Source organism: Triticum urartu, chromosome 4 (assembly GCF_003073215.2).
Source record: "Triticum urartu cultivar G1812 chromosome 4, Tu2.1, whole genome shotgun sequence".
NCBI classification, from domain to species: domain Eukaryota; kingdom Viridiplantae; phylum Streptophyta; class Magnoliopsida; order Poales; family Poaceae; genus Triticum; species Triticum urartu.
The window spans coordinates 522,366,005-522,375,466 of record NC_053025.1 but is presented as its reverse complement, the minus strand read 5'-3'; the positions used below and the strand labels follow the sequence as shown (position 1 = coordinate 522,375,466).

The following is a 9,462-nucleotide window of genomic DNA, read 5'->3' as shown; positions in this document are numbered from 1 at the left end:
TACTAACCACGGTACAGTGGTACCGCCACCGGAAATCTGGATTTAATCGAATTTTAATGGCCACTCGTACTAGACCATGTAGTCTGTCGGGCAGTAAAGCGTGCGCAACAAATTAATTTCCGTGCAATTCAATGTGCAGCAGTACATTGAATCTGCTGGGCTGCCTTCGCCACACTGGAGTGGTATAAATGTACAGTTCCAGATCGGCCCATTGCGTTCAGAAATCGTAACAAGTGGACGAGACTTTACTTCCGCAGGTGAGCCAAATATTACAACAAGCACAGACCAAAAGGGGCGCGGTATTACTGTATCAAGTCTGCGTATGAATCATCTTCCACTATACTGTACATCTGAACCTGAAGTTTACACAAAGCATGATCTGAAGTCCAGAAACTGGAAGAAACTGCGTGTCGTCGGGCAGGATGTATCGGTCTGTGCTACTCTCGTCTGTAAGTAGTGCTGCTCCTAGCTGCAGCTGCCTCAAGCCTATTCAAAGCCTGAAGAAACCCTGACCTAGGTCGCCTCATTGTCCCAGTAGTTCCTCAGCTGCGACATATGGAGGAGCAGCCCGTCGCGGCCTAGTCCTGTGGTGCTGCTCGTCATGATCCATGGAGGAGGCTTTGGATAGAGCGAACCGATGTTCTCCAGGAATACTTTGATGTTCTCATCAGGCCGACCCCCTTTGCCTTTCTTTACTTTGTCGCACTTGGTGAAGACAAAGGTTAGCCCGACCTGTGACACCAAAACAATAGAATAGCAGATAGTTGCTGGAGATCAGTGTTACTATAAGTTATAAGTTACTTGACATTTAAGTCCACAACCAGCATATATAAGATACATTATCAGCTGAAGAGTAAGTTGTCTCACATTGTTACGACCAAGCCAGTTAGCACAGTCAAGGTCAATTTGCTGAGTTGGAACACTAGCATCAACAAGGAGCAGTACACCGACCAAAGTGTCCCTGTTCAAGAAATACCCCTTGGTAAATGAAGACCAATCCGTTCGAGCTGTCTTGGACGCAGCTGCAAACCTACATGTTGGAAGAACTTGATCTGATCATGTTCACTGCATAGGCCAGGTAAATACTTAAGTATGCTGAGTACTTGCTGGGAAAATGCCCTAACGAGTATGAAAAGATAATATGAATATGAGAATGGAGAATTAACACTAGTAGTTCTTTTTGAGTTCCTATTTAAACATTGTTGCTTCATGCAGTATGTAGTAATCGCTATATCCTCAGCAATTACAATCAGACAGCAACTTATTCAGAAGTTGACAGAGCTTATGTCTGTTCTAAATCTAATATTGGAGTTGACAAAAAAAAACATGGAAGGGCTTCGAAGACACACTGTCAACAGAACTGAACTCATCTAAAAGACTCCGGCATATCATATCCTCTTTTTTAGGCATCCCTTATGCTATTCAATGTCTGCAGTTTGAAGTAGAAATAATTGGTAGCTGTCAGTTGTGTATTGAACTTACTGCTGGAAAGCTTGTAGGACATAATGTATTGAGCTTCTTACGGTGACATTCACTTACATCACACATGAACACATAAATGACATTGCATCAAGAACAGGTATGCAAATGAATAAGAAAAAAAACAGAGGATGTGACTATTCAACTCCTGAAGAACATGAGCTGCTTTTACTTATTAATCATATGTTCTTACAAAAACTAAGCTCCTTCAAATTAATCAGTTGCAGCTTCATACAATGCAATAAACTAGTAGTGCGGGTGAAGAAAGTGAATATACCCATAACCAGGCAAATCCACAAGGTACCAACTCTTGTTGATCAAATGGTGGTTAATTGTTTGAGTCTTCCCTGCAAAATATATGATCAGTCCCAGATATGATATTTAACAACAATAAAAGGACAAGTTAGCAGTAAAGTAAATTCAAACATGGAGCCTTGGCTCAGTGGTTGGGAATGCAGTTAGACTAATGATGCACAGGAGATTTTCTCCATCTATTTTCATAAGGATCAGGATTGGTACCTAGCATGGTGGAGGAATGTGTGCACTACTCCACCCATCAAGATACAAATATTCGTACTCATATTTCAAAGGCTGTGTTTCGAACTGCTTCTTGGTGTTTTACTGGTTCGATTTCCGCTTGTCTATGTAATCAGTGACCTTGTTACTCCTTTGGTCTGATGTTGGGGCTTTATTAATTTAAAGCCGAAGCCAGGCGCTGCTCATGCCTTTTATCTAAAAAATGCTGTGTGCATCCCTAATAGGTGCAGAAGCTGGGAGAAGAACTTCCGCAATAAGATGACTGCATGCATCACCCGATGCATAGGTTGGGGATTTACACTCCTTTTCAAAAAGGTAAAAATGGCAGTAGCATAAATCCAAGAAATTTGCTATAGGATCAATGAAATAATACACTCTCATCAAAACAGATTGATAAGGCAATAAACATGTCCATACTTAAAGAACAATTATCAATTATCACGAAAATACAGTTGAAAACCACCATAACACAAACAGAGCATGACCAAGCGTGCAGCATAATTACATTTTCATCTCAAGCCGAGAGTAATTACGAGAGCTCGTGTATTCATTAAAGAAGACCAACTTAGAGCATCTCTAGCCGATCCCCTAAAAAGCTATAGATGAGTCAAATTTCAGTTTTACTCCTCTAACCGGCACCTAGCTGATCTCCTAAACCGGTTAGAGTAAAATATTTACTCGTTGGCCTCCCAGATGAGTAAATATAGTCCTCCGTGGCCAGCTGGAGTAAAACTTTTCTTCGCGTGTGCGGCTGCCTGGCGACTCGCGTGAAGCCTCCTGTCGTGTACTCCCTCGGTGTTGACTTCGGGCCTCGCCGGCGACCTTGCGGGTGTACGGACTCGCAAGAAGGAGCTTGAACAGGTCGTTGTTGTTGGCCGCCGCTGGTTTAGAACGAAGGTGCCGGCGTCAAGGTTGGACATGTAGTCCGTGCTGTCATGCGCCGACCAGTTGAAGCCGCCGTTGTCTGGGAACATCTTGCGGCAGGCAGAGACGGCTGTGGAGAAGGTCACGCGGGTGCCTGGCGCAAGAAGGCCTACGGCAGCGTGTTGTATTGGGTGTCGCTGACAGTCATCTCCGCCATGGTCTTAGCTGGCACATACCGGCTCGGTGACAAACGTGTGGTCGGTGGCGCGCCGCCGGCGTGGTCACCATCGTCGCCGCTCGCCGGGGAGACGCATGGCAAGTGTTCGGCGAAATGCATAAGCCAAGAAAGTTTTACTCCACTAAATTTAGGAGTAGGCTAGGTCCGGCCAAAACTTAGTGGAGTAAATTTACTCCAATATAGCTAATCAGCGGTTTACTCTATTTTTTAGGGGATCGGCTAAAGATGCCCTTACTTTGGCAAATTTAACCACTAGCTATTCCAGAGGGCAACAAACACATTTTGCCATGTCGGGCACCAAAACCACCAACTCACTGAGTGACTGCATACAATACGAAACTAAGAACATCTCTACAACCAAAGAAAGATGCTTACCAGGTTTCTTGGAGGTGAGTGCGACTTCCTTGCGTCGAGTGAGTGTATTGATGAGAGAGGACTTGCCGACGTTGGAGCGGCCGAGGACGGCGAACTCGGGACGGTCGTCCTTGGGGCAGTCCCGGGCGTGCGCGCTGCACCCGATGAACTCAGCCTCCTTTACCCTCGCGTCCCCGGCGTACGGCCCCACCACGATGTTCGACCCCGGAATCAACATCTCCGCCGCCACAGCCGCGTCCCGGTCTATCCCCGGCGGGAAAAACAGCGCCGTATCCGCGGGCAACCTAGGCGGCTCGGCCTTCCGGGAGTTCTTGTGGCGGGTTCGCGCCGGCGCGGGAGCATCGCCGCGGGGGGCGTCCCCAGCTGCCGCGGCGTGCGCCGAGAGCGTGCGGCGGACCGCGAGGGGGCCGCGGGAGAAGGGAAGAGGCGTGAGGGCCTGCAGGAGGAAGGGGCGGGGTCGGAGAAGCATAGCAACGGCGGCGCGTCTGAGTTGCTCGACGGAATGACGGATGAGGAGGCGCCGGGTTGGCTGCCGTTTACGGGCTTCTCATTTTGGGTTCTATAGGTAGAGGCCCAGTGCAACAAATAGCAGCCCGTAAAAAGGTAGGCCACAAGCAGAACCATTAGTAGCCCAGACATTTGCTAGCCCATTATAGTTCTCAAAAAGGGAAAACAATTGCTAGCCAGTAGCCACCGATCTTACTGTTATAAAATTATTATTATTATTACTACTACTAATAATGTCGAGAAACAGTATAATTGAATGAGCCAGGATTGAAGAAACCCCGTGTAATTTTTTGGTTACTTATAGCAACCTAAAAATACCCCACCACACTTAAGAAAACATGCGAAAACAGTACAAACTAAACTAATAAAGCTTAATTACTCAATAAACCTATTCATCTTTCTATCACGTGAAACGGCATAGATTTAAAAGTACATCAATTTGTGTCCATTTGTTCAGACAAAATCAATTTTTGACCAACAATACATACAGGACCGATGAGTAACGCTAACACATACTGTCATACGCACAGTTCTTCAGTTCAATTTTCATGATGAAGTAAGCAATAGGAGCAAGCCAAGCGTGAAGTTAGCAGCCAGCAAGTAATTAACTAACCCTATGCAAGAATAAAAAAAAGATTAACTAACCTGGGCGGCTAGCCCTTGCAGGCAACAACGGTGGCAGGCATAGACGGGAGCAACTAGTTGACGAGCGCTCCTTCGGAAGCCTCGCAACGATTACTTGGGGGAGGGCTTATTTGTCGCGCTCTCAGTCATCGCAACGTGTCGTGCTCTGGACGCTTCCTTTAAATTTTATTTTTTATTATTTTTCCGCACGTGTTTTCAGCTTTTAAACGGGTTTTTCTTTTTTTTCAACTTTTTGGCTTTTCACCGTCTTCCTTAGCTTTTGTACAGAAAAACTGGCGCACGAAAACGTGTTTTTTTGCTTCCGCGAGAGGCATAGCCATGCCTCTCGGAAACAAAAATGCGTAGTTTTGCTTCTGGAGAGGCACGGCGGTACCTTTCAGAAACGGAAAAAAGACGAGTTTTTATTCTTTTTCCTTCCGCGAGAGGCATGATTGTGCTTTCGCGAGAGGCACGCCCGTGCCTCTCGAAAACGGGGAAAAACATGTTTTCTGTTTTTTTCTTTCATGAGAGGCATGGCCGTGCCTCTCGAAAACAAAAAAAAACATGTTTTCTGCTTTTTCCTTCCGCGAGAGACACGGTTTTGCTTCCACGAGATGCATGGTTCGGTATTTTTGTCCAGTTTTTTTCTTAAAAAAGGTTCATCAAAATTTATCAATATGAAATCTAGTTTTAAAGATCTCGACGCAAGGAATCTAACGATGAAAATATTTCGAGATTTGGATGCACAGTTTAAGAGATAAAGCATTTTGAAAAAACGAATCTACGAAAAAAAGAAACTCTGGGGTTGCAACAAGTGGCACACATGCAGCGCGCCACTTGTCACAACCCGGGGTGGAAGTGATCTTTGCAAGGAGTACTTAGTGATTTCGGGCAGAGGCGGGAAGCAGTCCTGGGCTAGGAGAGGCCCAAGCAAGGCGGTGCAACTGCGCTTGACTGGAAAAGCACGGCGGCCAGCAGCAAGCGGAAGTCGCGGGGTCATGAAGGAGGAACACTGGACCAGGGGTAGCACACAGGGGCCGGGTGCGACGACTATTTATCGCCTTACACGAGCACACGGGGACGGCTCACTGAAGGGTCTACTAATTGGGCTAGCCCATTCGCGTGCAGCGGCTAATGAAAGAAAAAGGAGAAAAGAAATTGGGGCTGCCCATGGGATTCGAACCCCGCTCTCCCAATGCAAAGCAAGTGCGGCAAAGGGTTCCTTAATGTTCCTAAGGAATCTTTGGGTGACAGGTACTTGGGAATGCCGACAGATGTGGGGCACTCGAAGAAGGGAACTTTCAAATACCTAAGTGATAGAGTATGGGACAAGGTGAAAGGATGGATGAGCAAATGCCTTTCTGTTGGAGGAAAGGATGTTCTCATTAAATCAGTGGCTCAAGCGATTTCGGTGTACTCTATGTCATGTTTCAAGCTCCCGGGGGGTTTATGTGATCATTTCAAATCCATCATACAAAAGTTTTCGTGGGGATGTAAACTGGGAGAGCGTAAACCAGCTTGGGTCTCATGGGACATTATGACAAGACCCAAGAGTCTGGGCAGGCTCGGTTTTAAAGATCTTGAGATTTTTAACGTTGCGTTACTTGGTAGACAAGCCTGGAGAATAATATGCAACAATCGAACACTTTGAGTGCGAGAATTCTAAAGGCTTCATATTTCCCTGAGGGGAACATCATCAAGGCGGAGCTCGCAAGCAGACCATCCCAAATTTGGAGATCCATAATTGGAGGGCGGGACTTGCTTAAGCAAGGAATCAGCCACCGAATAGGCAACGACCAAACAACGTATATTTGGACAGACCACTGGATTCCAAAGGAGACTACACCAAGGCCCATAACATCTTTAGTGGCTGACCCGACGAGGCTTGTCACTGAGCTTCTATATCCGGTGACGGGTTCATGGAATGAGGCTCTGGTGAGGACCGTTTTTCTGCCAATTGATGGAAATGCAATCCTCAAGAAACCTACATGCAACAGCTGAAGGAAATATGCCCTAGAGGCAATAATAAAGTTGTTATTTATATTTCCTTATATCATGATAAATGTTTATTATTCATGCTAGAATTGTATTAATCGAAAACTTAGTACATGTGTGGATACATATACAAACTGAGTATAACGCCCTCGATGCGGCTATATCTCCCACGTGTCGAGGCACGACTTAGAGGCATAACCGCATTGAAAGCAATGTCGCAAGTCAGGAAATCATCACACATCCCATGTACATAAATAATATAAAGGGGAGGAACGTAGTTGGCTTACACTCGCCACGTCACATCAAAGTACATAAATAACATCCATCATACAAATCACTCATGGCCCGACTACGGTGCCAAAATAGAAAAGACCCCCAACATGCGACAAGGCCCTGAATCGATAACCCCAACTAGGCACCACTACTGATCATCGGGAAAGGAAACATAATAACGCTGAGAGTCCTCGTCGAACTCCCACTTGAGGTCGTACTCGTCACCTGGAGCGGAATCACCTGGACCTGCATCTGGAATTATAGTATCTGTGAGCCACAGGGACTCAGCAATCTCGCACCGTCGCGATCAAGACTATTTAAGCTTATAGGAATGGATAAGGCAAGTATATGTGGAGCTGCAGCAAGCGACTAGCATATGTGGTGGCTAACTTATACGCAAAAGAGAGCGAGAAGAGGAGGCAAGGCGCGAGCGAGAATCTAGAGGAACAACCTGCGCAAGCATTACTCCAACACCGTGTCCACTTCCCGGACTCCGCCGAGAAGAGGCCATCACGGCAACACACTCAGTTGATTCATTTTAATTAATTAAGGTTTAAGTTATCTACAACCGGACATTAACAAATTCCCATCTGCCCATAACCGTGGGCACGGCTTTCGAAAGTTCAATCCCTGCAGGGGAGTCCCAACTCAGCCCATGACAAGCTCTCATGGTCAACGAAGGAATAGACCTCCACCCGAGACACACCGATCAGACTCGGCAACCCGGTACAACAAGACAATTCGACAGGTTAAAACAAGACCAGCAACACCGCCCGAATGTGCCGACAAATCCCGATAGGAGCTGCACATATCTCTTTCTCAGGGCACACTCAGATGAGCCAGACGTCGGGTAAGCCAGCCCAGAGTTGCCCCTGGTAGCCTCAGACATCGCTCAGTGGGACCAACACTCAGAGGAGCACTGGCCCAGGGGGGTTAAAATAAGATGACCCTTGAGTCTGCAGAACCCAAGGGAAAGAAAAGGCTAGGTGGCAAATGGTAAAACCAAGGTTGGGCATTGCTGGAAAAGCTTTAATCAAGGCGAAATATCAAGGGGTTCCCATTATAACCCAACCGCGTAAGGAACGCACAATCCGGGAACATAACACCGATATGACGGAAACTAGGGCGGCGAGAGTGGAACAAAACACTAGGCGAGAGGCCGAGCCTTCCACCCTTTACCAAGTATATAGATGCATTAAGATAACATAGCAATATAATGATATCCCAACACATAAATAAATGTTCCAACAAGGAACGGCTCCAATCTTCACCTGCAACTAACAACGCTATAAGAAGGGCTGAGCAAAGCGGTAACATAGCCAATCAACGGTTTGCTAGGACAATGGTAGGTTAGAGGTTCAATCATGCAATTGGGAGGCTGACAAGCAAGTGGTAGGCATCGTAGCAGTGGCAAAGCAAAAGAGCGAGCAAACTAGCATAGCAAAGATAGTAGTGATTTCGAGGGTATGATCATCTTGCCTGCACAGTCGTCAGAGTTGACTGGATCCTCACAAGCAAACTCAACGGGCTCCTCGGTAGCGAACTCGTCTCTCGGCTCTACCCAAACAAGACAAACAAGCAACAAGGATACAATCAACCACGTGCAAGACCAAGCAATATGATGAAATGATGATATGCTATGCGGGACGCGATGCGGGATGCAAAATGCAAGATATGACAGGAAATGCATGAACCTGACCTCAACTTGGAATTCCAAGGGTGCCACTGGATAGAGGGGATGAAATCACTTGAAAACGATATGAAGATCATTGGAATCGGAGTTACGGTTTGGAAATGGCGAGCGTTTTACGAAACGAACCGATCTGCGATATACAGCACGTATGCTCCTAAATGCAACGAAAAGAACATGCTACAGCCACCAAACATGAAAACAAAATACATGGCAGTGATGTACACAAGATGCTTAACAAATCACTAGCACTGAGCCATAGGCAAATTCATCCATTAAGGGGGACAGGCATATCATGCACGAATTAAACATGGCAAAAATGACAAAAGTGCATGATGAACTAACGGATCTGCAATTTAACTCACGAAGCCTCCTTCTAACAGCATTTTGGGCATCAAGATGAACTCAAATGCAAATGATGCAATGCAATGAAATGATGTACATGTCGAGGCGAAGATTTTGATATATTATACGCCCAAAACGGAGCTACGGTTGCGGAGATGCAAGCAGTCAAAGGTAGCACGAAAATTAGGGTTTCGGGAGTGAAAAGTCAACCGAGTGGATCTAGATCTGGCGCACGGATCCCGAGGCGGCGGCGGTACTGTAGCTCGAGCCCGCCGGAGATGGCCGCGGCGGTGGCCGGAGAAAGGGGGAGCTCGCCGGGCCTTGGCGGGAGAGGAGGGGCGCCGGCCTGGACGACGAGGAGGCGCGGCGAAGGGCGGCGGGGCCGGCTCGGGCGCCGTGGCGCGGACGCCGGGGCGGAGCGGCGCGGCTCGCCGGAGGCGCGGTCGCCGGTGACGGCGGCGCGGCGGCCGGAGGTGGGGGAGGCGGCGGATCCGGGCGGGAGGCGAGCCCCGGGCGGCGGCGGAGCTCACCGGGC

The 9,462-nt window shown here is 47.3% G+C and overlaps 1 protein-coding gene across 1 annotated transcript; it reads right to left on the bottom strand.

The window, feature by feature from the left end:
• Positions 1 to 224: 224 nt before the first annotated feature.
• LOC125552417 (GTP-binding protein At2g22870-like) lies at positions 225 to 4,031 on the bottom strand. Its single transcript, XM_048715965.1, has 4 exons — positions 3,494 to 4,031; positions 1,757 to 1,826; positions 868 to 1,030; positions 225 to 732 (listed from the first exon to the last, which is right to left on the bottom strand). The coding sequence occupies exons 1-4, from the start codon at positions 3,960 to 3,962 to the stop codon at positions 514 to 516; spliced, it is 921 nt and encodes a 306-aa protein (XP_048571922.1). The 5' UTR covers positions 3,963 to 4,031; the 3' UTR covers positions 225 to 513.
• Positions 4,032 to 9,462: the final 5,431 nt, after the last annotated feature.